The 15249-nt window shown below is 37.5% G+C and overlaps 1 protein-coding gene across 1 annotated transcript; it reads right to left on the bottom strand.

Moving 5' to 3' along the window:
• Positions 1 to 3742: 3742 nt before the first annotated feature.
• LOC100367397 (cAMP-regulated D2 protein-like) lies at positions 3743 to 9756 on the bottom strand. Its single transcript, XM_006825458.3, has 4 exons — positions 9402 to 9756; positions 5563 to 5752; positions 5070 to 5200; positions 3743 to 4893 (listed from the first exon to the last, which is right to left on the bottom strand). Exons 1-4 carry the CDS (start codon positions 9684 to 9686, stop codon positions 3877 to 3879), a joined length of 1623 nt encoding a protein of 540 aa, XP_006825521.3. The 5' UTR covers positions 9687 to 9756; the 3' UTR covers positions 3743 to 3876.
• Between the last annotated feature and the right edge of the window lie 5493 nt (positions 9757 to 15249).

Raw genomic sequence — 15249 nt, forward strand, 5'->3', positions numbered from 1 at the left:
GCTAATAATCAAAACAAATCATCTCGTGGTAGAAATATTGTACGAACTGAAAAAAGTAAACTTAATCTAATTTTAAAGTCGCAAATGAAACATGTAAATTGCAGGCAACCATTTTATAACAAACAGCTCACAATAAGTGGCTCTAAATATAACAACAGTAAAACACAATCAGCTCCAAAAGGTAGCTTTAAATAGTACGTTTACCCTTTCGTAGCCGGTATTGTGTGATAGGTATTTTTGATGTATCGAAACCTTTCACTTAGGTAACCAGGATTCGATTGTTCCCCACGTTGGACTCACAAAAAACACACGTACAAGCTCGATTCGTGTCACATTCGATTCTCTACTGCCTCTCATTTCTTCCCGAGACAGCTTCAAATCACCTTTATTACTTGTCAACCATTAGCCAATTACAATACAGTGTAAGAGACTTTGAGGCGTTGCCTCCAAACAAACAGCCAATCACACGAAAGTTTTACACATCATAATACAATTGATTAATCGTCACTATATTAGAAAAGCCACTATCACATCGTCAACGTCAGTTTATATTTATGGGTACTAATGGTCTTGCAATAACATTCCACAGTTGACATCAATATACATCATTAGTTCTGGTCTACGACCAAAGCACCGCATAAGCTTTAAATCGCAAACTCATGAGAATGTGTCGTCTGGTCTCGACCAGTTCCGTCATCTGGCCTCACCATTTAACCTTTTTCAGTAGATGTCATGGCAACCACTATTAAGCCGACTGGCTTCATCATTTAACCGTTATCAGTAGATGCCATGGCAACCACTATTAAACCGAAATATAAATCATGATAATTGCCAGTGTCCCGGTATGTTTAGCCATGACAAAGACATGACATGACAGTTTCTCAAACAAAATGGCGATCTCTCTTTCACAGTCTGACCTTTCAGTAGTTGGGTAACATCCGGTTGCTCACGCTCGTCGTTCCGCAATGATAAAGTTAGGCATGGCTTACTTACTATTTCATTCCCTGTAAAGTTTGCCGTCAATAAACAGTCTGCCATTGGCGAAGCAATTCACATTTTCGCTTGTAGTTCGCTCGGGTGAAGTCTTCCGTACTGCCTCGTTCTTCAGTATAGTTTTAGCCTTACGCAACACGGCGATCCTTTCTGGTCGTCTCAGAAACTTAACAATAATATGAGGAGGAGATTTGGACACTTCTAGATGCTGGTCGGTTTCCTGTATAGATTCGGTGCGCGTTTTCTATCATGGCGGCGCGGTCAGACCTTGAATATCGTGTTATCCTTAGTGCTTCCTCTTTGCTTTCTTTCAGTTTAGATTTGTTTTTCGGCTTGCTCCAATCGACCATCAACGGCCATGTGGTTGATTTTCAGTTCGGACACCTCGATTGAAGTTTCGTTTAGCGAGCGTTCAAAATCTTCTTGTTTTTTCTCCATTATTTCAAACCTTTCGGTTATCGAGCGCTGCTCCTCGTTTAGCTTGTCCATTTTCTTCTCCAATCTGCAGTGCAGAGACTAGTTTTCAGAAAGGTCTTGAAATCGTCGTTGTTATGCATACCCGTTTCGTGTTCACTTTCATTCCCTCTAGATTTATGCTCGTCCTTATATGGGACCTTCGTATCACGTGCAGTGTAGGTGACAAACCCCTGCAGCGAATTTGGTTGGCGCGATGTCGTTTTAGATATCTTCGATTTTGACGTTTTTGGAGGCATAATTATTCATGCAACTTATCCAAGTTAGCCACGAGCATTTCAGGTTGCCGAGTTCACGTTCAAAATTGCGGAACCTTCGCTATTTTACTGCTAAAATACCCAGAGCCCACGGTGCGAGCCGGTCAAAGATTCGTTTACATGTCGTAACCTTTGACTCCTAAAGCAGCACTTTGCAAATATGTGAAATACTTTGCAAATATCACCCGAGAACAAGCTTAAAACATACAAGTTGCACAAAAAATATTAATAGTTAAAATTAAATATCTGTCACTGATATTTCCACACATTTCCACATTAGAGTACTGGACGTTGTTAATTTTTTTTTTAATTCCACATCACCCAACTAAATGATCGACAATGTATGGTGAATATATCGATCAGTGGTGATAACTCAGACATAGAATATGAGATGCAACAGGAGATATGTATACTTTAGTAAAAAAAATGATACATGATGATCGTCAGGTGTAATTTTTAATTTTCAAGAATTGTTTTTCAGTTGAACTATTTATTTAATTTTTAATGCAATGCCACATTTGGTCCTACAACTGTAACCGCCAAAACGCAGGTTTTTCCGACTCCGTAGCATTAGGAAAGCAACAATAATCATTATTTCCCCGGTAGAATGTGCATTTGAGTTGGCGCCCTCTATCGCTTACTTGTTACTATATTGTTTGTTTTTTGATATGTGAGGTCGTCACTGGAATATGGTAGTGTTGTTGTTCCCCTGGAACTAAAACTAAATTGTCATTCCACTGCCACTATGAAGCAAACCATTGGTCATGGATGGCATAGTTAGTTAGTTAGTAAATTAGTAAAATATACAAGTTTGAAAAAGATTGGAAATAAACTGTTTAGGTAACCACAATATATACCGGAAACAACAATGAAAACGAGGACAGACAATTATCCCTATTATACTTTCATCTATTGTATTCGAATAAACTAAAAACTATCTGTAAACTCATTTGCCTGTCATATACCACGGATTTTAAAGTAGCATTTTGCAAATATGTGAAATACTTTGCAAATATCACCCTAGAACAAGCTAAAAACATACAAGTTGCACACACAAAATTTAAATGTTAAAACTAGATATTTTAATGGTAAAATTTGGTGAGTAAAAATATTTATTACCACTTCTGTAAACACATAACTATGAAGAATGTGCTTGCAAATTATAAGCAAAGTCAGTGAATGAAAACAAATAATTGAAGAAGTGAAACACAGGAAGGACAATGTGCACGTTACTGAGGACGTCTCGCACGACAGAAGATTTCATGTCACATTGCTTTCATGTATCAATTCAATTCGCGATTTGGAATGGAATTAAAATAGGCAACTACTAGAATAATAGATACTAGAATTAATATCCACAGCCAGCATAAATCCAGAAATTAAACACAGGACACGAGAATAAGCCGATAATAATTATCTCACCGTTAGCCAGTTATACATCATTATTCAAAGATATACAGAATATGCTAAAAAGTAAATGGAATGAATCTGTTTCTGAAATAATTTAAAATTTTTAGTAAATGAATCTGTTTCTGAAATAATTTTAATAATAGTAGTAGTAGTTATTTAGTATACTTTTATATTTATACATACCCATCTATGCACAATTATATTCTAAGATTAATACTGCCTCGAGAATAGTGGATTGATGTTATTTCTGCTGTAAAAAGGTTATATTGGAGTTGAACCCAAACACAAACAACATGTGGATTAACATAAATGTTGTCCTTTATTTACAACGCCAGTTTAATGTTAGTTACTTGACGAGTGAAAACATTATACATATGTTGAAGATTCGTGATAGTAACGTCAGGGAAATGTTCGAAAGCGACAATTTTTCAGGACGGGGTTGTACACTTGTTTTTACTCAACACACTGCATCTATAGGCATTTGGTTGTATTGCGAGGTCATATGAACACACTTATTTAGTTCAGTCAAATTCTATGTAATTGAATGAGTAAGTGTCATAACATGCGACAACCTTGGCCAATCGGAAACACAGTCAGACCATTCGCTATTGTGCAATTATTCCTGGCTTTATTCTAATGCGAATTATTTGTGTTTGTATTTGGTTAAAATAAACAAAATCATACGTGTAAACGGAGGCCTCTAAATTATGCAAAATAGATACAAATATACAACCTCAAGGAATCATGGATATACATTCAAAGAATCCCAGAAATCACATTCTGCACTCAAATACTTGGCCATAATTGTATTTTCCGGTGTCATGAATCTAATGTATTGGGCCGTGTCATTAGAGTATGGGGGCCAAGTCAACAAATTTGAATGCAGTTCACGGGTAGAATTTTTTTCCCCTGACCTGTTTGGATTCCCAGTATGGGCAAAGTTTCCCCAATATGTGACAAGGGAGTGTGCAAGTACAAGCTCTTCTGTTGAGTACTTCAAACCCACCAGTGGTACAGAGTGAAATACAAATGGAAGCTCCGCTCCATGACAAGAATGATTTACACAGAAATTGAAATCAGGTCCCCAAGCATCAAAAGACAATGCATGATCAAAAACATAGGTCCAAATAGATAGATCACTATGATATGATATATGCCTCAGGGCATCACGTGTTGGACATGCAAATAGATATGGATGCCCTGCAACTGAAAGTTCCTCTCTCTGGTCGCCACTAGAAAGTGGCGGATAGTTGTGCAACACCTTCAACGAATGAATTTTGAACATCTCAATAACATATTCAAAATAGTTCAATTTGTCCATTGGTTCAGGAATTGCTACAAATAGATTAGCACGGGCTTCGTCTGAAGTAGTTCCCAAGATTATTGGCTTCTTCTGAAAATGTCCTTTGGCAAAAGAGTCAATAGACTGTTCTGTGATGTCATCACCGTCAATGTATGGACCCCATGGTTCAAACAACTCTAGCAGTCTGAATGGGTTGACTATTTTGGTGCTTGTGTTTTGCTGAGCATAAACGATATCTTCAACGTGTTTGCTCCGCATACAGTTAATATCTCCGGTTCTACATCCCAGTTCTGCAGCGAAGTAGCTACCTAGGATCTCCGCTTCAAGTCGTGAACGAAGGGGCAACGAAAGTGGATTGCTTTCCATGATTGCATAATGGAATAGTGAGTCGCTTTTCGAGGAAGCCAAGTGTATCCCAACAGACTGTGCACCAGCACTTTGTCCAAAAATTGTAACCTTTAAGATAATATATGAAACTGTGTTGATGAATGTGTTCAGAGTACTAAAACAGAGAAATAGCACAATCATTCTGGCAACGTAGATAAAAAAAATATTCCAAAGACTGTTGTTTGTACTAAATGTACAATATTCTAGTCATCAACAAATAACTGGTTTTGTAAATTGTATCTTACCTTATTTGGATCTCCTCCAAAGTTAGCAATATTATCCCTCACCCATTCCAATGCAAAACGTTGATCCATAATCCCATAGTTACCATTGGCAGCGTCCTTACCCACATCAGAAACTAAGAATCCCAAGGCACCTTAATAAATCAATCAGAAGCGTGTCAATTATAATACAATTGTAGAACATTCAATAGACACCTTTAGGTGTAGATTCTGTGAATTTCAACAGAAATGCCCATTAAATATTAAACCCTTAAGTCAAATTGTTTCACTTAAGATGGCATAAATTGTTGCTTTATTACTTTCAAAATGGCGTGTAAGTTTGGTCTGAAAATTAACAGTTATCAAAAATGCTGGTGAGTACAATGCGTAATATGGTGCACAAGAAGCACAAGAAAACAAATCTTGTTCTGTACAAACTCAGTCTTTTACTTGCTTTTATATCTCTAGCAAGATTGTTCATCAATGTGGAAATTTGGGACACCCACAACGTACTTACCAAGCCTGTAGTTCACAAACACAACAATAGTATCGGTATGATTGGCAATATATCGACCATCTTGGAGAAGACTGTATCCACTACCCTGACGAAAGTTACCACCATGAAAGAATACCATAACTGGAGCTTTCGACGCTGGTGTTGATGTGAGAGGTGTAAACACAGTCAGGGTCAGACAGTCTTCACTCGTCTACAGATACATTAGTTAAACAGCATGTAAACAAATGTATCATTTATATCTTTTATGCCATTAACAATACACTAAGAATAAATTAGCATTACAGTTTACAAGTTTATTTCGGGCCTTCACTATAGAAATGATTTTCAGGGCAGTATAAGCGAAAGGTTTCAGCTATTCCCTTTGAAGACAAGACTGATACACTGTTTTGTTACAATTGTGTACGTGTTCACTCTATGGTACATTATGGCTACCGTTCTTATCTTTACTGTGTTCTGAATCAATGTGCCACGAAATGGGAAGTTAAGAGTCCAGGTTGGAGCAACCTGATGTACCTAATCATATGACAAGCTATTACAGTGCTTGTTATGACTAAACTACTGAAAAGTAAAAAAGTGCGTGCAGTGAAGATGCAGCAAGTTTCTTGAAAATGAAGGGAAACATAACCACAATAAACCATGGTGTTCTGAAGGCACTCGATACAGAAAAGAGACATACCTCCCCATGTAATGAGTACTCTTGAACAATCCCGATTTTAAATAGTCAGGACACGCGACCCTTTCACCAGCTCATTTGCATATTCAAATATGTTTGATATTCAAATATGTTTGACATACAAGTCCCTCACGGTTAACACAGTTATGTTCCAAGTCACATGATTACGTTAATAGGTTTATAACATGTTTTACGCCCTAAATCTTAATGAGATATTCGGCTAATGAGTTTAAAATATGGATAATTTGCATTATAAAAGTGCAGTCCTTTCAAAGTTGCAAAGGCATAAATTGCAACTTTATAAACTGCTGTTGATAACTAGTAATAGATCCGGCATTCTGATTGGTAATTCACATTCTCGTTCTGTGTTCTATTTTCCTTGGTTAAAAGGCTATCGTGTTCACCTACGATCGTTCTATATATACCTTAATTAATTATTAATGCCTCTCTATGGCATTCATTTTAAGTCTAAACCAAGTGAACTTTGCAGGCAACGTCATTATTCTAGATGTACATTTATCTCACATGTGGGACCTACTTCTCTCAGACTCGAATGGAATATCTTTGTTTCTTGACACTGGGTGCTAGTTTTTGCTAGATCTGTCAATTTCTATCGCTTGTCAATAGCTTTAACCAATTTTATGAATATGTAGATCGCTCACATTCCATAATTGCTGATTCATTGCATCAATTTCAGATGCAGCATTTAAGAGAGGTAGTCTATCGCTTTTTAAGAAATTTACTCTATTGTATTACGTGGGAAAAGACATTGGGCTTGACAATGTGTTCTCCTCCATTGTTGCAACATGGCAACCATATTAATCAAAAAAAAAATCTCAAGCAATTATGAAATTAATGTGCCATCTGGTAATTGTAGCAGCAGCTGTTATTTTAATGTTTATTTAACATAATTGCTGATTCATTGTGTCAGTTTCAAATGAGTCTTAGTTTCCAACTTTACCCTTTTTTCAAATGAGCAATCCCCTATGCCCAGTCATATGCTGGTACTGTTTCCTTGCTTTTCAGAACAGCAAGATTCAAAAGATGATGAGCCAATACATAGACAATTTTTCACAGACACTTTATATACTCTAATTTCTAGACTTGGTTTGAACTTTATGCAGGTAATTTAGTCAATGAATTCATTTTCATTTATACATCAAGATTTTTATTCACAATAGAACAAGGAATAAAATCATAACCAATCATAAAAAAGTTAAAAATAACTTTTTTGTGCTTAGGGTAATCACGAATAAGGAATACTGTATTTATTGAATTAGGAGCACATCTCCAATACAAATAAACCAAAAAATGCATTTACTGCAATGAAGCAAAACATTGAAAATGTCTTATTTGCCTAGACTTGTTAAAACTTCCAACAGTAAACAGGGTGGTTCCGAGAGGCTGTGGTATAACAATTATAAATATTTAATGGAATCGCACGGTTTCGCTAAAGCCGGCCATTCATAGCCTGCCCACGAACCTGTTCTCGATCGTGTCAGGAAAAGCTGTATTTTACTGCAGTTAAATTGAGTCATTTGATTTGGCGCGCCAACGAGCTGGCGCCACCAATTAGCATTTCTATCATGAGCTCTGATTGGGTAATGCAAATAAGGTGAATCTTATAATCGTTTGAAGGTCTGTCAAGGTTTAATATTGAGGCTTCGGCCGAATAAATGGTCCTTGGCTAGCAAAGATGATTAAATCATAACATATATGATGACTTATTTATAATATTTATAGTTTTTGTTATTACACTTATTCATATTATTGAGGTCACATGACTATATAATGTCTGATGCCTTTGTAATAACTGGTTGCTTGTCACTATCTGCAGCAGTGGTTGATCAATTAAAGTTATACATATTAATCAGGTCACATGACCATATATAGTCATCGGATGTGTTGGTCATATTTCTTGTCAAATGCCTACAATATTGCAATGTATCACTATCCGCAACCATGCCAGAATTTTATTACAGTTATGCTTAATGAGGTCACATAACCATATATAGACATGTGATATGCCTTCATAGTAACAAATGCATGTGCTTATCTGAAACAGTGTATACTACATGTATGCATAATAATGAGATCACATGACCAATTTATACAAAGTAATTAATATGTATGAAATTTAACAATGAAGTAATCAGATCTATGGATTATCCACAAGCTCCTATGTTTCGTAAAATCTGATTGAGTACATTGATACAAATGCAAACACTATCATTGCATGCTTGTAACAAGCTAAGGGAATGACCATTTATTATTCTCGGTGCTTTTTGTTTAAAATCAATGGACCCCCCTTTATTTACTTTGTAAAAGAAAAAATGAAAAAAGAAAAAAATTGTAACCCCCCCCTATATTTAGTTTTTATTCATTTTGTGATCAATAAAAAAGGTGTAAAGTAAAAAAAAATTGTGTTTCAATCCTTAGGAGAAAAATATTCGGCCCCTTCAGCCTTGATAAAAAGTCACTGCCCCTCCCCCTCCCCACCATTGTGGCTTTGGAAAATATGCTGACCCCTCTTATGTTTGCCCCCTCCCCAGGAATGATAAATGGTCATTCCCTAATCACTGAATATATATCGAAAGCAGTCAACAGCTGTTCGAGTGACGCATTTGGAAAGGCAATTTTATTTTTCCGCACAAGGCTGAACGGGTAAAATATATGATGGCGGGAGGACGAGGTTATGTTTGCGTGTGTTTGGGTGGGTATATAATTTAAAATGAGCCACTAAACAACTTCCGAAGTTCACTTGGGCACAGGTATCGTGTGTACATGTCGTTTGTCATTACGTTACATCGCATAGACTGGAATCTATAAGCGAGTAGGACATCCGTTCTCTTTACCCAATGTAACGACTAATTTTATTTTTCACTTTCCGTCTGTGAGTGCAGAATACGTTGAACGTGAAAATTAAAGGAGGGGGGTATTCTAAATTACTTCTGATATACTTTAAAACATGTCTTTTTTCGCGAATTTAGCGAGGGAACTGATTCGCTAATTCAAGATGTCGCCACAGTCCCTCTGGAGAGACTGTGGCTAAATCAACATTTCTCTAGATCATTTTACCACAATTTGCAATTGCATGGCGCTTTTTCGACACGTTTTACAATATGTAAACGTATTTTTTGTTTCAAAACAACCGAGATGTACATACCTTATTGGGGCAAGTGTGTGGAGGTAAATGACACATTTGTGGACAGGCAAGTGGGTCACTCGTTGCGTTAAACACACTGGGCGACCATTTTACCGGCGGACGAGGTGGTTTCCAACGATGTTCACCCGTTGGCGGTGCCGAATAAGGCACTCCGAAAAATACACGAGCGTTATCAACATACACTCCCATCACCTTTCCATACTCTGTGTACACAGTGGGGTTAGCTTCCACGTTGATATCCGTATTAAACACGGCCAGACACACGAGGAAGCAAAAAATAAACATTTTGAAGTTTGAAAGTTGCCCTACATGTAAGGTCAACGAACTTTACGCAACCACATTGTGTCCAGCGTTCCGGCTCAAAGTTCGTGTACCGCAGGGGCATTGGCACGAGGGGGCGCCGTCCGATCAGAATGGAACGAAGTTAGCCATCTTCGAAGCAATACGGTCCCTTTTATGATTAGATAAAATCATTTTAGCGATTCCTTTACAAAATAATTCTCAACGAAACTCAGACACTATACATAGAAATACACAAGCCTTAAAATTGCGTCTGTCGGAAAACAATCAAACTGACAACCAGTTAGCGCTATTTGCAGGAGTGAGATCTACACGTGATTTTATTGCGTTCAAAATTGTTCCATTTCAAACTTGGCATGCACACACACACAGTGATTTTTCGAAATATATATCAATTAGATAAATTGTCACTGGTAACATTCATTGAAACATACGCAATTTTGCGCAATAGTACTACAGCTGAAAATCAACGTTCCTCTGCATTCTTCATGAATTGCGTAACTTACTAAGATCACGTGTTTAACGTGTTAAAAAATAAACCCGTGGCTACATTCAACAGTTTGATCTGATCTGATCAAAAAACACTGCTACATAAGTTTTTCGATTACTTTTTCAGCTCGTAACGATAGAATTAGTCAATTTAGAACTACCGTGATAGATTTTGGCACAATTTTACTGAAAAGAATTTTTGAATATTATTTATGCAAATGATGTGATTATTTCAACAAATCGTGTCACGCAATTTCCTTCTGTATCAAAGCTGTATTATTTTAGTTGACCAGTTTAGCTATAAATAATGCACTTTCAACACAAAGGGGGTTTGTACCCAGCATGCTTCACGCACGAACACATTAACAGTTTCCATTTACAATGTATAATTATTAGTAAGTTTTGTCTTTGTGTTTTAGTTCAAGTTTTTCTTTCTTCTTGAGAAAACCGCCTATTTCACCAATAAAATCTTTAACAGCTACGTTACTTTTTCGAAAAACGTCGAAACAGAGCCACAGAACATATTTGTTTTTGTTTTTTTGCATCTATGTGTAAAAGCATATTAAACTTTGTGAATTTGTTGGGGATTGGTCTGGTCACCATGTTGGATTTCTAGTAGTAGAAGTAGTTTTAAACTAATGCCTTAGTTATTTTTTGATTGCGATGTTGCATCCTTCAACTGAACTCTTATAGACAGTGAAGAAATAATTTAAGTTAAAGCGGGGGAGTCGTCACCTGCAAAATAATGTAACACAAACAATTAGTACAGTTTTTTTGGTTAGGCATGTAGACTACGTCAAATTAAGTCAGTTATTCCCGGAGACCAACACAGATACACAATCCGGACAAAAAGTACAGTTTACTCCTAACCTGAACACAACGCCGGCGACTTTCATCATTAATTCACATTATTGTCTATCCTTAAAAGTTGAATACGTAAAGCAAGAGCGTGGAAACTATACACAGGTAATGGCTTTCTGTTAATGCAATTGGACCGAAAATATAATCTACGTATTTTTTTTCCAAATGTAATTTCAAAATATGATGTACATACTGTCTCGTACATACAATATATCATAATCTAAATACACTGTAGTCAGCAATGTTGTAATCTCATTAACAAACTCGTCAGACTACTACGCGTTGGAAATCTATTTTGATCGCGTGACTACCGCGCGTAAACTCCGAAGAACAAAACGTCAGCAAGTTGGAACTAAATGCACCACTCTAAAAACAATGTAAAACTTACTTTTAATCGTACGTGTTGACAACCCCTTCCTCGTGGAGGCAGAAACAAACAAGGTTTCAGACATCGCATGATCGGTAGTGTTTGTCATGGACCTTTGCTGCCCCTGTCTCCGACCCGAAACAGTCGTCAACGAGCGCTATGATGTCGGGGGACGCGGAGAGTAGTTAATCATGTAATTCTGGAAATGAGCACGAAATTGATTTAGTATATAATTAATGTATGACGTAATCATGGTGAGTAAAAAAAGACCTACAACTTGAAGGTTTACTGTAGTATATTCACATTTTTTGTACTTGTGTGATGACCCTTGACCCTATCATAGTTAGCCATTTAAGACGCCCCTTAACTAGTGTCGTCTGCGCCTGGAGATGCCCGCCATGTTGTAAGTTCCGTAAGCAGAATAAACCTGTTACTGCCTTGATCTTGTGTTTTTGTGTAGATAACTTTATATGGTGAAAATGACGTCCTTCGGCAAGATTGATGAGTTTAATGTTAACATTGATGACTGGTCTGTGTACACTGAACGCGTAAGTGAATACTACACTGCAAACGAAATTACCGATGTGAATAAGCAACGTGCTATTCTACTTAGTGTATGTGGAGCTAAGACATATGGCTTAATGCGTAGTTTGGTTTCACCAGACAAACCATAGGACAAAACGTTCAAGGAGCTCTGTGATGTAATGCAAGCACATCACCATTCAAAACCGTCAGCCATTGTACAACGTTTCAAGTTCAACTCATTATTCCGTAAACCGGGTCAGTCAATCTCAGAATTTTTTGCTGATTTACGACATTTAGCAGAACACTGTGAGTATGGAAATACTTTAGAAGAAATGTTGCGTGATAGACTGGTGTGTGGAGTCCAAGATCACCGCATACAGTGTTCAAATGCAAATAGACACTGGTGCATCTGTTTCATTGATGAGTAAAGGGACTTATAACACTATATTGGCTAATATTCTAATTGTTCAGAATGCACACGCAGTATTACGTACATATACTGGTGAACAGATAAAAGTTGTAGGAACTCTTAAATGTAGATGTTAAATATGATAATCAGATAGCAAATGTACCTATTGTAATTGTAGAAGGTAGTGGTCCTGATTTAGTAGGTCGTGATTGGTTGAAAGTCTTTCGGTTAAGATGGGCAGAAATGTGTCATGTTAAAGTAGCTATGGCTCATGAATCACTGATAAAGCAGTATTCAAATGTATTTCAGGATGGGTTAGATACTGTCAAGAAAGTGACAGGGAAAATCTATGTCGATCCTAATGCCCAGCCGAAGTTCTTTAAACCACGTTCTGTACCATATGCGATGAAAGATAAGGTAGAATCCGAATTGATGCAACTTCAACAGGAAGGTGTAATCGAACCTGTTGAGTTTTCTGATTGGGCTGCACCCATTGTACCTGTGTTGAAGGGTAACGGTCAAATACGTACTTGTGGAGATTACAAAGTAACCATGAATCAAGTTGTGAAACTCGATTCGTAACCGATTCCACGAATCAAAGATCTTTATGCAACCCTGAGTGATGGACAGACTTTCACTAAGCTTGATTCAAGTAATGCCTACTTACAACTGCCACTAGATGATAAATCCAAGGAGTTCACTAACAATAAAAACACACCGTGGACTTTTCAGATATAATCGCCTACCGTTCGGAGTATCATCAGCTCCAGCGATTTGGCAAAAGTGTATGGATAGCCTCCTAGAAAGAATTCCGCATGTGTGTGTATTTATTGATGATGATCTGATCACAGGAGAGACAGAAGCTGAACACTTACACAATTTAGAGTCAGTATTGAATAAATTTTCTGAAGCGGTAATTCATGCTCGTAAAGAGTAATGTGTTTTCCAAGCAAAAGAAGTAGAGTGTCTCGGATACCGTATCGATGCAGTGGGCCTACATCCACTGGAAAGCAAAGTTCGCGCGTTGATGGATGCTCCTGTTCCGCGTAGCGTAACTGAATTGAAAACATTACGGTCATTTTGTATCCAAATTATCAACCGTGTTAGCGCCACTGTATATACTTCTGAACAAGAATACTAAATGGTACTGGGGAGTGACACAAGATGAATCATACAACGAGTCTAAGTGATTATTAAATTCTTCGAAAGTACTTGTTCACTATGACCCAACGAAAGAATTGATACTTGCTAATGCATGCGGTGCATCACACTACAGACTCGGTGCTGTTCTCTCTCACGTAATGCCAGATGGCTCTCAGACACCAATTACCTTCGCATCACGCGTATTATCACCCACCGAGAAGAATTGTTCTCAGCTAGAGAAAAAAGTGTTATTCTTACTTGTTTAGCAGACATTTTGAAATTCTCAATGATCACAAGCCGTTACAAACCTTGTTTAATGAAGAAAAAGGTGTCCCAACAATGGCATCATCGCGAGTCCAACGATGGAATCCCACATTATCCGCTTACGACTATAAGTTTACGTGTAAGCCAGACAAAGATGGGCCATGCCGACACGATGAGTCGATTACCACTGCAAGATCAACCGTCCAACATTCCTATACCTACTGATACCGTGTTACTGATGGAATTCCTAGACACATCACCTGTAACGTCAGAGGATATCAAACGATGGACAGATCGTGATCCAGTTATTATCACAAGTTCGTAGATTCATTACTAACGGTTGGCCAAATACATTGTACCAGAAATCCGTTGAGCCAGAACTCAAACCATACTTTGTTCATAAATGCGAATTGAGTGTTCAAGATGGCATAGTTCTATGGGGCAGTGAAGTCATTGTGCCGCAGCAAGGACGATCGCGTATACTAAAAATGTTACGTGAATCACACCCAGGAATAGTTCGCATGAAAGCATTCGCTCGAAATTATGTATGGTGGCCATATCTAAATGATGAAATAGAGACTACTGTTCGCAAATGCAGTACTTGCCAAGTTATTGCGAAATTGCCCGCACCTATACCAATGCATTCATGGGAATACCCAAAAGGACCATGGGATCACATACATATTGATTATGCAGGACAGTTTCTTCATCAAATGTTTCTAGTAATCATCATCTGTGCATATTCAAAATGGATGGAAGTATTTCCGATGAAATCTACTACAGCTGAAGCTACAATAGAAAAACTACATATTGTGTTTGCACAGCAAGGATTACCATCTACAGCCATATCCAATAATGGTCCACAGTTTGTCAGCCATGAGTTTAAGACATTTATGCGAGCGAATGGAGTTACACACATAACTTCCGCACCATATCATCCTGGATCCAATGGTTTGGCAGAGCGATCTGTACAAACATTTAAGGAAGGGATGAAGAAGTTGAATAAGGGGAGCATTTCATCCAGAGTATCACGATTTTTACTCAAATACCGTGCTACACCACATTCCACGACAGGAAAGTCACCAGACATATTACTGTGTAGAAGAAAGTTGAAAACTCACCTTGACCTACTTCAACCTGATGAATCAGCGAAAGTGCGACGTGCACAGACGACTCAGAAATTATGGCACGATATACACTCAAAAGGTGGAGAATTCTCTATTGGATACCGTATTTGCTTATAATTTTAGATCTAGTGTACAATAAGACGCCATACAGATCATCTCAAAAAGTGATTGTTAGATGTTAGTGTTGATACCAAGTTATATTCACATAGTGATAGTGAAATAGTCAGTAGTGATATTTTGTTTATTCCAACCACTACACAGATTGGTGTACCCAAAATCCCTGATAGCATAATTCAAAAATCATCAGATTTAGGAAATTTACCTAGTACACCGAAACCTGTTGAGTTACGACGTTCAACTCGA

The sequence above is a fragment of the Saccoglossus kowalevskii genome, chromosome 3 (assembly GCF_978046115.1).
Source record: "Saccoglossus kowalevskii chromosome 3, keSacKowa6.1, whole genome shotgun sequence".
NCBI classification, from domain to species: Eukaryota; Metazoa; Hemichordata; class Enteropneusta; family Harrimaniidae; genus Saccoglossus; species Saccoglossus kowalevskii.

Excerpts from the sequence above, each read along its gene's own strand:
- LOC100367397 (XM_006825458.3), bottom strand. The coding sequence starts at position 9,686 with ATGTTTATTTTTTGCTTCCTCGTGTGTCTGGCCGTGTTTAATACGGAT. Across the intron at positions 5,201-5,562 it reads GTTTGTGAACTACAGGCTTG|GTGCCTTGGGATTCTTAGTT; the intron begins GTAAGTACGTTG and ends TGATTTATTAAG. Across the intron at positions 4,894-5,069 it reads TTGGAGGAGATCCAAATAAG|GTTACAATTTTTGGACAAAG; the intron begins GTAAGATACAAT and ends ATTATCTTAAAG.